The 14,498-nt window shown below is 41.8% G+C and overlaps 2 protein-coding genes across 2 annotated transcripts; both read left to right on the forward strand.

Annotated features, from left to right (window-relative positions):
- Positions 1-5,570: 5,570 nt before the first annotated feature.
- LOC145403359 (larval cuticle protein A3A-like) lies at positions 5,571-6,494 on the forward strand. Its single transcript, XM_080275146.1, has 2 exons — positions 5,571-5,645; positions 6,162-6,494. Exons 1-2 carry the CDS (start codon positions 5,571-5,573, stop codon positions 6,492-6,494), a joined length of 408 nt encoding a protein of 135 aa, XP_080131272.1.
- A 4,111-nt stretch (positions 6,495-10,605) lies between these two features.
- On the forward strand, positions 10,606-11,845 carry LOC145403360 (pupal cuticle protein Edg-84A-like). The gene is made up of 3 exons (XM_080275147.1): positions 10,606-10,617; positions 11,216-11,284; positions 11,513-11,845. Exons 1-3 carry the CDS (start codon positions 10,606-10,608, stop codon positions 11,843-11,845), a joined length of 414 nt encoding a protein of 137 aa, XP_080131273.1.
- Positions 11,846-14,498: the final 2,653 nt, after the last annotated feature.

Consider the following 14,498-nt stretch of genomic DNA (forward strand, 5'->3'; position numbering starts at 1 on the left):
GCCTCGTACGACAAGCAGGGATACTGGGGGAGTATTCTTGAAACCCCCCTACCCCCAGGGTAGTAATAATACCAAGCACTCAGAAAGTGCAACACCTGCGCACACCATCTGGTCTAAGGGCCGAATATTTGACTTTACCCTGTGACTCTGAACTTCGACAGATTACTCAAAAAATCAAATTACTTCACTCTTGCCTGATCCTTAAACCTTCCACCAACTTTGGTTCAAATCAGATCAGTGCTGAGTTGACTGCCCAGTAAGCCTGACTTAATTTAAGCTTTCACTATGACCTAAAGCTTTTGACTGATTAACGTGAACTCGTCCACAAAGCTTAGTATGCATCGGATAAAGACTTTTTAAGTTGATCTTGCCATATGACCTTGCCCTTTGATTTATTATTCTTAAAAATCAATAGGTCAATCTTTTGGGTGATTCTCAACTCGTTCGCCAAGTTAGATCCAGTTAGACCAAACCTGCTTTAGCTATTTTGTCCACACACACACACACACACACACACACACACACACACACACACACACACACATACACACACACACCACACACGAAACGAACACTGACCTTGCCCTGTGACCTTGACCTTTGGCTGACTATTATTAAAACTGAATTACTCTCGTTCTTGCCTGACCTTTAACCCCCTCACCAAGTCTGGTTTAAATCAGATCAAAACTGAAATGACCTTGCTTCGTGACCCTGTCATTTGACCTGTAACCTTAAATTGATCGTTCTCAAACCTGGATCTTTTTATTCTTGTCCTATCACCATCCTTCCGCAAATCTTAGTTAAAATCGGCTCAAAACTGATTAAGCTGACCTTGTGCTGTGACCTTGACCTTTGATATATTCGTGCAAAGAACAACTGTTTTTTTTCCTTCGCCGACCCTCAACCTTCCCACCGAGGTCGGATGAAATATGACAAAAACCGAGTTAATATGTTCTCACACACACACACACACACACACACACACACACACACACACACACACACACACACACACACACACACGGGTTGAACTTTGACCCTGTCCTGTGACCTTGGCCTTTGACTAACTGTTCTTAGAATTAAATAACTTGATTATTGTCCTACCTTCAACTCTCTCCCCAAGTTTGGTTTAAATTGTAACTCTAAGCTTATACTGCTAGGTCTACGTTTGACCTACCTTTGTGGCCTATGACCTATTCTTATATATATATAGAGAGAGAGAGAGAGAGAGAGAGCGGGTCCTGCAGTGGATACTCAAACGGCTGCTGCTGCTGCTGATATATATATATATATATATATATATATATATATATATATATATATATATATATATATATATATCATTATGGATTCTCCCTCCACGCTTCCACCAAGCTTGGCTAAAAACATAACGCCTGCTGTCACTCCGCGAGCGCCTGTATAGTAATAATAATAATAATAATAATAATAATAATAATAATAATAATAATAATAATCACAGTTATTCACTAAGTCTAGCTAAATGAATGTTATGCAAATCGCAAATCAGGTTACGTCTGACTTGAAACTCTGACCCATAAACATGTTTTTTGCCAGCTCTTGTTTCTCAGGCAAGCACGATTTTGCAACCAGGTTGTAATATCCAGCAACGCTCCTGTGTTATGGCACCTTACGTGGAACTCTCCGTTGTATCCTCGCTAGTTTAAATTTCTCAACGTCTCTTCCTCAGCAATGTACTCCGATTATTACACCTTTACATCCTGCGTGTTACTGATGCAGTCTTAATCACCCTCTCATAGCACTGGCAGAACTTTGGCATTTTACTCTGGTTAGCGCCTAATGGTTTTATATAGCAGAGAAGTCCTAGCGGTCAGAAGGTTATTTTGTTCTTGTTGCAGTCTTCCGGGAAACTGATGGTAAGGTACTCCCATGTTTACAGTAAGACGGAAGCACAAATGGTCAGGGACGAGTGTGGATGGGTAAAGTCATATGACGGGTTGGGATGGGGGTAGGATAAGCAATAAGTACAAAGGATAAAACAGAAGCTAGTGACAGTAGGCAGTGGTATGGTGTGGGTTTGGACAGGATGGATTAGATGCAAGGCACACACGGCGAAACAGGGAACATGGCAGTTGATAGTAGTGTGGTGTAGGTCAGGAGGAGGATGGGACAAGTACGAGGCAAATTCTGTGAAGCTGAAGATCATGGCAGCAGACAATGGTATGGCGTAGGTTAGGGCGAGGGCAGGGTAGATACCAGGCAAAGGCGATGAAACGGAAGATAACAGTAGTAAACAGTAGTGTGACCGTCATCGTTTCTTACTCCCTCCGAGCAACACCACTCTTACACCCAATTTCTTAATTCCTCAAGTTCAAGGACATCTTTCTGTTGTGTTCTTACTATCCCCAAATGAACATATGTGACTCAGAGGAGACATCTGGTGGTGAGAGGGGGTTAGAAACAATCAATATTAACCCACTGACTGCGGGACGTCCTTCCTAAGACGAATTGCATCGGCTGGTGGCAGAAAAATTAAAATACAAGGTACATTATTTCAGTCATGAAATAAATACTTCCTACCAAGCACCTGACATTTCCTCCAAAGAACCATACCAGAAGAAGACCTTTGACACTCAGCTGTTACCGTAATACCACATGTGTAAATCCTTTTTCTTATTACTGTCATACGATTTAACTAGCTAACAGAGACCTTTCGAACTTGACAGGTTAGACACTTCATTAACTTTAAGTCTAATGGATTTCTTCCCTAGGCTGGACAAAATCGCCAGGTAGCAACAAGAACGAATGGTGCTCTCTCTCTTACTTATCATCTTCTACCCTCCTCAGCGAACCACGCCAACACAGGACCTTTGACACTAAGATGTTACCGTAATACCAAGGTAGTGATGCTAAGTTCAAAGTTTACGCCTAAGAAGATGTACACACACACACTGCTGACATTTTCACAGCATCACAACGCCCCAGGAATGTCCAACAATGTCATTTTTCTTCTTATTAATATGCCCTTGCCCCCGGAGTGACCATTCTCCTTCCTTGGGCAACGCGGGAGTGAAAGCTTGAAAACTGAAAAGCCCTGACCCTCATACTAATGCAATCTGACGTGGTATATATAACATTTACGTAGCAATATTACCAAAGTTAATCCAACAAGTTTACTCTAAAAACTCGCACAGTCACCCTTGTAATGATTTTTCACCGATACAAAAAGGTAGGTCAGGACTTGTTACAATAGTTTTAATTATCTGTCAAAGATTTAACTTCGCCAGCTCACTGACGCAGTTTTGATTACAGTCTTCCTACTTCCAGACAATTTTATTGAACTTAGGAATGTCCTGGTACTGAAAAGGTTAATAAAGACTGCAGTACATCCAGTTCCTGCATTTCGAAAAGTCTCCCCAAAGCTAAATAAAATAGTAAAAAGACAGTAAAAAAGGTCATAAGATTTAAAGGGGTTAAGCAGAATGAATACCAAAACTCAAAAATCAATCTTACAAATGAAGCCCCCTAAAAGAAAAAAAAAAAATCACAGTAACCCTCGTAATGATTTTCCATCACCTCGAAAGCTAAAAATGGCGGATCAGGCCATGTTAGTACAGTTTTAATTATTGGCTGTCAGAAGTTTAAGGTATGCATTAATCAAACTCACTGTGCCGCGGTCTTTGCACTTCCTCCACATTCTGGCGGCCTCTACCGGTACAAGCTGTGCGGACTGTAATGCGGTCAGCCAGCATGTCACGTTGAAGACTGCTGAATGCTCCTTACTCCCATCGTGGTGCTCTAGAGGGAGGCTTTCATGTGGCAGCAACGATATAAACAGGTGGCTTCAATGCTTGTTTTTTTCACGTCACCACGTCGGCGCTAAGAACCACCGTCTATATGGAATACATGTTAGGGCTGTCTCATACAGGCCTGGTGTAATGGTATTAGCGGGGTGTTTTTACGATATGTCGGCGGGTCTTCTGGTAGATCAATAAAGTCTGCTTTAATGAAATTCTGATCCTTAAACTGTTCCCTGCCCCAGCCACAATTCGAACCAGGGTTCATTAGGACTGCAAGCCACCTCTCCTCTCTACTGATTCGTCCACCGTCTCCGTCGGACGAGAGAATCATCAGCTTGCAGTCCACCGGGTTCACTTTCAGTTGTGCCTGGGGTTGCAATCACCACCACCACCACTGCTATTTCTACTACAACTACTGCTGCAACTCCCATTATGGGATTCACAAATATGCGTAAAAAACTGATGCCTTGCGTGCACCTTTTCCTCCGACATTCAACCCCTTCACAGTAATGACGTATTTTTCATATATTCTTGCTATCCTCGAACGATTTCATTCAACTTAAGTATATATATATCATTCATTGCCAGACGCCATGTATCCCAGACGGGGTGGCCAAGGGCTTAGAGTTAATTGTTTTACAGGGAGGGGCACTAATCCTCCACCAACCCCACTTGACACGTAGGGAGATTCAACTTAAGACAAACTTTTAAAACGGGAGGCGTTTAGCCTCCCTTAACCCCTTCACTACCACAGATTTCCCTTAACCTGAATAAAATCATGTAGGTGGAAAATATTAATTAACAGGTCATCGTAGCGAGAGGGTTAATTATCTTCATTCTCAGGGATTTTACATTCTTTTAATTATCTCCATTCACAGAGGCTCCACACCCTTGCGAGTTCATCTTTTCATTATCTCCATTCCCAGCGAGTCTATGCCCATGTGAGTCTGCCCCCTCACCGCCTTACGAAGGTCACAAAAAATCGCCTTGCTCTAGAACGGTGGAAAATGAGAGCATCATCTCACCTTGAATCCTGTTGCTATAAACCGACAAAAACTCGACCCCGTGAGCGGAGGAGAGGGAGGGGGCGGGGAAAGGTGTGGCGGAGGAACAGGTGAAGAAATGGAATGATCGGGGTGAGGGAGAAGGGGAGGGGAGGGGAAGAGTGGGGCGGGATGAAGTATAAATAGGCTGGAAGCACAAGCCCAGTCAGTTAAGTCTCGACCTAACCACAGTCAACAATGAACGCTAAGGTAACAGCCCGAGATTCACTGTAATGTATATGGATCGTTTGGATGAGGTAGAGGAACAGATTACTGCAGGGATACACAGATACAACACATACGTCTGTAATCATAACATTCTATTATCAAACACCTTCAGACAGCACATCCTTTATTCATTAATCCTGCTAGCTACAGGTGATATTAATCAGTTAAGGAAGGCCCTCTAGAACTGATGGGGTTAGATACAGCCTTCATTAACCCCTTCATTACTAAAGGTCTCTCCTAAGCCGAATACAATAGTCTGGTTGCAGCAAGAATAAGCAATAAAAAAGACGGCAAGAATTTGTTGGGTCTGACAGAAGAACGGAGTATTGCCGGGGTACACACACAACACACATTTTTCTATTATTAAATTTTATTCTGCTGTATTTTATGTGTGTGTGTGTGTGTGTGTGTGTGTGTGTGTGTGTGTGTGTGTGTGTGTGTGTGTGTGTGTGTGTGTGTGTGTCAATATAATGAAAAGTGAAACAGTAGACAAACCTCTGTCTCTGTAATAAACGATAATATGCGTGTACAGATCGTGCTGCTCCTGGGCCTGGCTGCCGTGGTCGCCGCCGACAGAAGCTACGGTCGCCCTAGGGTGAGTCACAGCACACGTTAAACCAGCTCTTAGCAGCATCAACATTAAAATTTTCATGACATTTATTTCAGTCTGCAAAAACATTCAGTGTACATATCTTTGGTCACAAAAGTATCGGTGCACAAGGGGTCCGATGCCTACCGTAAACATTCGCAGAACTGCTGATGTATACCAACATATTGTGTGTGAACAGTGTCTGTTTGCTATATGTTTGCAAGAGGATATTGCTAGATGGCGATATATGACGCCTCCCGACATCAGGGCTACCAAAGTGTGGTAGGTCGGACACTAATATTTCGGTGCCCTTCGTTATGTGGTGCCAAATGTTTCACGCAAATTATGCACCGATACTTTTGTGATCCATAGTACCCACTGCCGACTAAGAGCAATCTCGGGAAACATAAGGAATTATGTATGCACGAGTAATATACAAGTGGTAGGTGTAATTGTGTTCAGTTTATGAATGTGTGAGTAATGTTTCAGTAAGTAACCAAGGTGTTGTCTCCACTCTGGCAGTATTCCTCTGGATCATTCGAGTCCTTTGAGTCCGGCGAGGCGAAGTACGACTTCGACTGGGCCGTGCGCCACGGTCCATCCCGTAACGACTACGGCCAAAAGGAAAGCCGCGACGGCGAACACACCCAGGGATCCTACTACGTCCAGCTGCCCGATGGTCGCCTCCAGACCGTCAGGTACCTCGTGGACGGCGGTAGCGGCTACATCGCCGACGTCCAGTACGACGGAGAGGCTCGTTATGACTCTGCATCCTTCGAGTCCTACGAAAGGCCTTCCTTCGAGTCCTACGAGAGGCCTTCCTTCGAGTCCTACGGGAGGCCCCGCTACGGTTAAACTACTTTGACACCAACAAGTCAAAGTAAACTGACTCCTCCAGTGACCCGCCAGTGTGACCCTACCTGCCAGTACGACAGACCCACCAGAATGACGTATGCTAACTTTTCTTACTACTCGACCCGATTTCCCGTAATTATTTATTTTGTGATGTGTAACTTAATTTATTGAATAAACTCTATTTTACATAAAAAGATGATTACATCCCTCTTACTCTAATTCATATATCATCCTAGCTGCATAACGCTTTTTCTTCAGTTGACGGAAAGAACTCATACGTTCACAGCTGGTCTGCATCATTAAGGTCTAACACTAATGATGTGCTGGAGCACACATATGTAATTCAAATAACTGTATATGCACCGCAGAAATGAAAGAACATATACTTCATTTCATAAAACATCACTGAAAGAGTAGGGACATTGCATTATTCGATCACTGTCTGGTACAATAACTATGAAACAGTATCCTCTGATTAAATGATAACTAAATTATAATGATATTGTCTGGTGTCAAATAGTACGTCACCTCTACACAAAATTTTCATAAAATGATGTACACGTGAACAAAAAGTGTCTGCTCGAACTCTACACCTACCACTACTGGAGGGAAGTCGTGGCCAACGTCAGACAAAGAAAAACAAAATCTGCTGTCCAGTGTTAAGGCAGTAGTTTACAGGTATGTTTGGCCACGCAAGGAAAAGTTGTTAGTGGCACTACTGCTCGTACACTCTACACAAGCTTCAAATCATCAGTAACAATTGTTTGTTCAGTATGAAACTCTGTCTTCGACTGATTTCATCCAGAAGTTGGGGGTAGATGGTAAGAAATTTTGGCTCATTACGACCTGCACCAGTGAATCAGTACAAGATTGCTATGGTGGCAGTATCCAGGCCAGAAAAAAAAAAAAAAAGTGTCATTTCAATAACTGTATCTGCTGCTGGCATCAGCAACAACAGAAAACTTCTCAACTATTTAAAAAAAAAAATCTATTTTCTCCAAAGTTCAAAACAAGACACCTCACCACACAATGAATAAGTGCACATATTCTCTATAATAATTACTCGGTAATCCGGAAAGTTTTTTTTTTTTTTACTTAATATCAAAAATTGTTTAGTGATGCAACAATGAAAATTATCTTCCTGCATCGAAAGACTAGCAAGTTATACAGTGCAATATGGCGACAGTTCTACTGCTAACAAGTCAGGGGGAGGGCAGAGTGGGCAGCTGGGAGACTATGGGCCTCGTCACACTGTGGTCATTACTCAACATATTCTGACGCGTATTGTTCGATCACGCAGGTTTATGTAAAAGCTAAAATGAGAATACTCTTTTCATTAGGCCACGTTCTAGATATTTTGTTTCTCAGGTGCAAGTGACACTGACAAACGTTATACCCAGAAACTGGCCCAATGAAACGAGGTGGTCATAATCCAACATACCCCGACCTACATAATCAGATAATTTGTGTCAGAATATATATTCAATTACGACCTCAGCGACGAAACCTTAAGGGTGCATTTACTGTGCAACTGGAATAAATTTCTGACACAGTTTGCTGGATCATGAAAGAGTGGACATTCATTTGTGTATATACCATTCGAGAAACAGTCGAAAACAATTCAAGGCATTCTTGTTATAGTTTATATGGTTTTATGAATGATGAACAAGACTGCTGGACCGTCCTAAAGGTCGCACTTATAAACGCAAATGTTCCTGAATTGTTGCATTTCTCAGGAACCAGTTATCTTACATCAACCAGCGAGTTCATTACTTCATGTCACCAACCCTGGTGAAACTTTCATTAGCAGCCTTCATTGTCATACAGTGCAAGTCACTGTCTTGTGATTCGTGTTTTCAATTCAGCTCTTTTGAGCCTTCTTAGAACCCTCAAATATAAAAGCTTTATAAAATAAACATTATATAGATTTCTCACAAAAATGGCTAAATGAATAAAAACCAATTTGACTAAAATACAAAGCTGGCAATAAATCACAAATCTTGTTCGCTGCTGCTGAGACAAAGGTTTGGCAATGAACGCTTGGACGGCACTGCGCCTGAGTGGCACTGTGACGGTGGAGTGGGTAAGATGTGTGCCGCCCACTCCTCTGTCTCCTTCCCCAACCTTTCCTCTTTGTGACAATTGTATTAAGTATGTATTTTGATGTAGCTAAGTTGTGTTCTTCGGAAGGTCCGGCTGCAAAACAGCTTTCCCGTTGTAGCTTCTGTCTATCTATCTACTTATCCATCTATCTATCTATCTATCTAGAGAGACGGGGGAGAGGGGGTCTGTAAACAGCGCTCTACTTGAAATTTGCCTGATGGACTGGTGTTGTGTGGTCAATCAACGTGCTGGTGCGGGCATGGGTCTGACAATGGGAGTAGGAAATGATTAAATGACACATGGTGGGCACTGACAACGATTACTGAGCCATTCCTTCAACACAAGAGAAACTGCCTGGTGGAGCGGATGAGGAGTTTTATATACCCTATGGCCTACCCTGTATCTATCTATTTACATCTGTTTGTCGGATTGTCTATCTGTATCTTTCTGTCTTGGTGGTAGGTGGTGGCGACCATCATGCACACATTTGATGTAGTGCTACCAACTTCTTTCGTCACCTCTATCACTTTTTCTGTGTCTATCCTCTTTCTTCTTATTTCTCTCATCTTTCCTGTCACTTTTTATTACTCATCTTTCCTTTCCAGGTGGCTTTACACTGAATGACATGCCAAATGGTTTCCTGTCAGCTAGGAACCCATTTACAACGCTGGGTAATAACCATATAACCATCCCATACGTGTTCCTTACGTGTCAATAAGTTGGTTGGCGGAGGGTCACTGACCCAGTAAACCATTAACTCAATGACAAACGACCACACCTTACGGGATTATGGCGTCTGTCTATAGACAGATAGATAGATCTTTCCATTTACCTATGTATCTATTTATATTTTGTGTCCAAATATCTATCTGTCTGTATCTATCTATCTAATGACTGTTCGAATTAAAAGCCATAATTTTCACAGACTATTGCATATACTGTTACGAAAGGTGAATTGTACAAAAGATCAAGTGCAGTAGCTAAGATTTACATCCCAAAATTCACACATGTCAGTAACAGCATCATGAGTAGGTCGAGCGGTGACAAACCGATATCATTCTCCTGCCACATTCCTTCCGGATCATCCTGGATGACCTTTGTAAAAACCCTTGTGCTCTGTGTCTTCATATCTGGTAACGCTTTCAGTAATGCAAGGAGGTAGGAAGTGTCCTGAACAAACTCCCAAAGAAAAAAATTCCAGTGGTCTGGTGACCAATCAGTACAGACATAATTACGATACGTGTATACTGTTAAATGTTTTAAAAGTAAATCTCTCTCTCTCTCTCTCTCTCTCTCTCTCTCTCTCTCTCTCTCTCACGCACACACACACACACACACACACACACACACGTGTGCGTATATATATATATATATATATATATATATATATATATATATATATATATATATATATATATATATATATATATATATATATATATGCTAAGGTAGTAACATGTAAAGGTGTGTTTCGTCATTTGTTGATGCATGCATGTGCTGCTGGTCCTCAGAAAATGTGCGTCATTGCATATGCCGACTATAATACATATAAAAAGTTGGCCCTGTGGAATCAGCATTGGTATGTATTCGGGATATGAATAACTGATTATAGTGGTGGTTCACAGACAGGAGGCACAGACATCAATTATAAGTCATTCAAACGTAATATGAAGAGGAACATGCACGTGACGAAAAATTCTGACATACTGATAACATACCGTCGGCTTGCACAAATTCATAGCAATATTCAGTATGATCTACAATCTAAATTATCAAAGGATTATGTGTTTACTATATAAATCTCAGCCAATAAAAGACTCCTTACGATTATCATGTGGTTCAATCAGGTCACCTTGACTCTTGTTCCTATCAGTCGGCAAAAACCTGACCTCAGTGCATTAGTGGGAGGAGGAGGAGGAGGAGGAGGGGGAGGAAGGGGCAGGTAAGTATATATTAGGCTGTAAGCGGGAATCCAGTCAGTTAAGTTTCGACCTAGCTTCACTCAACAATGAACGCAAAGGTACAGGTGCAGTATTATAATATGTTATTGGGGTGCACCAGCGTTACCTTTGATTGCTGAATCATAGAAACATAATCAGATATTTATACCGTTCATATAAAAAGGCTGGGAAGTTACATACTAATAAACAGCAAGGTATTCATAAATAACACTTTCCAGGCAACTGATTGTGGTAGCCTAAGGGAAAAATTATGATTACTGCTAACCAGAACAATGATTAAAAAAAAAAAAAAGCAAAAGGAATCAAGCTTCCTTAATCAGCATATATTAAATGCGACAATAAAAACGACCTTCAATATGGCTGATAGCTTACAGCCTCATCATGAAACAAACGGTAAAGATAAATGTAATTCGCAAAACACCATATCACTTTACTTATATGGATAAAGGTATTCTGTTAAATAACTGGGAAATGACAAAATATGAATGCAAACTGGCTTAGTTATGTGTATGTGTGTGTAAGCTGTGTATGTTCTTGTCCCCCAGATCGTGGCTTAGTTATGTATATGTGTGTGTAAGCTGTGTATGTTCTTGTCCCCCAGATCGTGGCTTAGTTATGTGTATGTGTGTGTAAGTTGTGTATGTTCTTGTCCTCCAGATCGTGCTGCTCCTGGGCCTGGCTTCCGTGGTCGCCGCCGGCGGTAGGCCCAGCTACGGTCGACCCAGGGTGAGTCACAACACACGTTTAACCTTAACCTTAACCTTCACTTCTCATGCGTTAAAATCAAACCTAATGTCAAAACTCCATTAGTCTGGTGTATTCAACCCTTACCAACAAGAGTAAGCATGAGACACATTCGGAACTATGTAATACATGTGGTACGTGTCACTGTGTGTAGTATATGTATGTGAACGTAACGTGTTACTAACCAAGATGTTGTCTCCACTCCGGCAGTATTCCTCTGGCTCATTTGAATCCTTTGAGTCCGGCGAGGCGAGGTACGACTTTGACTGGGCCGTGCGGCACGGACCATCCCGTAACGATTACGGCCAAAAGGAAAGCCGCGACGGCGAACACACCCAGGGATCCTACTACGTCCAGCTGCCCGATGGTCGCCGCCAGACCGTCAGCTACCTCGTGGACGGCGGTAGCGGCTACCTTGCCGACGTCCAGTACGAAGGAGAGGCTCGTTATGACTCTGCATCCTTCGAGTCCTACGAAAGGCCTTCCTTCGAGTCCTACGAGAGGCCTTCCTTCGAGTCCTACGGGAGGCCCCGCTACGGTTAAACTACTTTAACTCCAACAAGTCAAAGTAAACTGACTCATCCTGTGACCAGCCAGTGTGAATCAACCCACCAGTCTGACCTCGACCGACGTCTCTCACCACTCGACTCGATTTCATTTGTAATTTATTTCCACATAATGTTATTTATTAAATTATTCATACAGTAAGATCTCTGCTAACTTTCTATCCTGGCGCTATTCAATTACGTATTTACCAGAACCTGCTGTTGGCAAATGTTTAACTCACTGCCTGAGATATTTTTGTTTAGTTTTCATCAGGTACTATATACAGTACTCATAAATTCATACTGACCTAACATCAACCCACTCTAAATTCAGGCATCAGATCCAATACATTACAATGCCTGTGAAATAGACTTTATTATTATTATTTTTTTTGACAATTTCAAGGTCGAAGGAGGGTCACTCTTGTCACGTGCATTACTCATCCATACATATATCTATCATTTCTCTTGTTCCCCCAGATTCCATGCCCCACAGTCCCACACTCACTCTTGGTACCCAGTCACCTTCATCTTGGCCTTCCACGACTCCTAGCACCATCAGACTCAATGGAAAACTCGCTCTCTCTCTCTCTCTCTCTCTCTCTCACACACACACACACACACACACACACACACACACCTTTTCTCCCTTCCTTCCTTCCTCTTCTGTCTTTTTTTTCCTTCATTCTTTCCTCCTCTTTCTATCTACGAGTGACTCTACACTGAGTGACAAGCCAAATGTTTCTTGTACACCAGGAAACCATTTACTACAAGGGTGGTAACCATATAACCAAATTATGCCGCCTGGTGGTTTAGTGAGTAATTAAGGTGCTTCAATCGGATTGGGCTGATGCAGGTTTATATCCAAGGGGTGGTTGGGGTTTATTGCTCACGTAATGCCTCTCAGAGATGCGTGAGGCTGGCCCCGTGGGGCGTGGTCATCAGGAGTCCCACACTGCTTAAAACGGGGCCGGGGTAAACGCTTACCAGCTGCAATTTCGTGTTCCTAGGTTAAAAAATATCGACGAGCATAACGAATTATTGTGACTCTGGAGGCCGTCCTCTCCCCCATGAGGGGTGACCCTCAGTGGTTCCACCCGTCCTAAACCGTGGCCAGGGTAAACATGTGTCATATGCAAATTTTAATGTTCCTTGGTTAAAAACTTTGCCAGTGTAAAACGGTTTCATCAGAGATCATTGGAGGCCACCACAACCCCTCAGGGAATGGCCTTCGGAGGATCCTACAAGGTTTATAACCTGGTGCGCAAAACGTGTATTCCTTGGTAAAGAACTGGCCATGTCTAATGGTTTTGCATGGGACAACCGGGGGCCGGGTCCCATTGTGCCTGGGACCTGGTGTGAGGGGAGGTGTACCACTGTGCAAAATTTCGTTTCCCTAATACTCCTTCTGTAACCCTGAACCGTCTACTTCAAGAAAGTACTGTACAGTAATTCAGTGAGAAAGGAAGAAAATGATGTAGTCATGGACAAGCACAGTATTCGGGCGCCCTTGTGGGTACAGCAATAATACTGTTTTTCTTACATAAATCTTATTCACCGAAGTTAGTACTGTGCAACCTATTGTTGTTTCCAGACTGAAGCGCTTGATCAAATGACCTTATTTTGGCGAGATTAAAGACATCTAATCTGAAATGATAACACCCTAAAGAGTATCAAGAAAGAAAACTTCAAGTGATGTTTCCATCATCGAACTGTTGACGTTGTTGTGGTCCCAGGCTCACCTGAACGTATGTCCGGTGGAATGCAGGCTCAAGCTGCCTTTATGCAATCAATAATTCTCGTTTTGGTGGACAAGGGGGTGCTTAGGGGCTTTTGTATATCCAATCAATGGAACTACCAGGCTATACCGGTACCATATCGTGAAGGCGTATGTGTGTAATGCAGCCAAAACTGGATCCAGTGTTCAGCCGCCATCAGATTGTTCTGAAGATGTTTCCAGGAAGGAACGACACACTGCCTTATACATCATCATTTGGACAGCCACTCCGAAGTCTAAATTAAAATCAACGTATCTCAGCCCGACGCATCCAAAGCCTTGAGCAAGGTTTAAATAACGCAGAGACAGCAGTTGCATTAAGCCTAGTTAGATTACAAGAAATCTTACCTGGCTATATAATAAAGAAGTAAATAAATATACACATAACGGTATATATATATATATATATATATATATATATATATATATATATATATATATATATATATATATATATATATATATATATATATATATATATATATATATATACAGTAAATATATATATATATATATATATATATATATATATATATATATATATATATATATATATTTCTATACATCTATATCTATCAATCTATCTATATTTATCTATCTATCTATTAATATATCAATCAATCAATCAGTCTACCTATCTATATATCTATATATATCAAACTATATCTATCTATCTATCTATCTAGAGAGAGAGAGAGAAGGGTCCTTAAATAGCGCTCTGTTAGAAACTTCCCTGATGGATGGTGTTGCGTGGACAGTTCAACCTGCTGGTGCGGAGGCGATTTTTTTTTTTTTTTTTTTACCCCCGGGTATAATTAGTCACCCAGTTGTACTGGCCAAAACAACCATGTTCAGTACACTTACGTAACTTTAT

This window comes from Coenobita brevimanus, chromosome 60, assembly GCF_032717465.1.
Source record: "Coenobita brevimanus isolate Jiangsu-jjx chromosome 60, ASM3271746v2, whole genome shotgun sequence".
Taxonomy (NCBI): Eukaryota; Metazoa; Arthropoda; class Malacostraca; order Decapoda; family Coenobitidae; genus Coenobita; species Coenobita brevimanus.

Excerpts from the sequence above, each read along its gene's own strand:
- LOC145403359 (XM_080275146.1), top strand. The coding sequence starts at position 5,571 with ATGCGTGTACAGATCGTGCTGCTCCTGGGCCTGGCTGCCGTGGTCGCC. Across the intron at positions 5,646-6,161 it reads GAAGCTACGGTCGCCCTAGG|TATTCCTCTGGATCATTCGA; the intron begins GTGAGTCACAGC and ends CCACTCTGGCAG.
- LOC145403360 (XM_080275147.1), top strand. Across the intron at positions 11,285-11,512 it reads CCAGCTACGGTCGACCCAGG|TATTCCTCTGGCTCATTTGA; the intron begins GTGAGTCACAAC and ends CCACTCCGGCAG.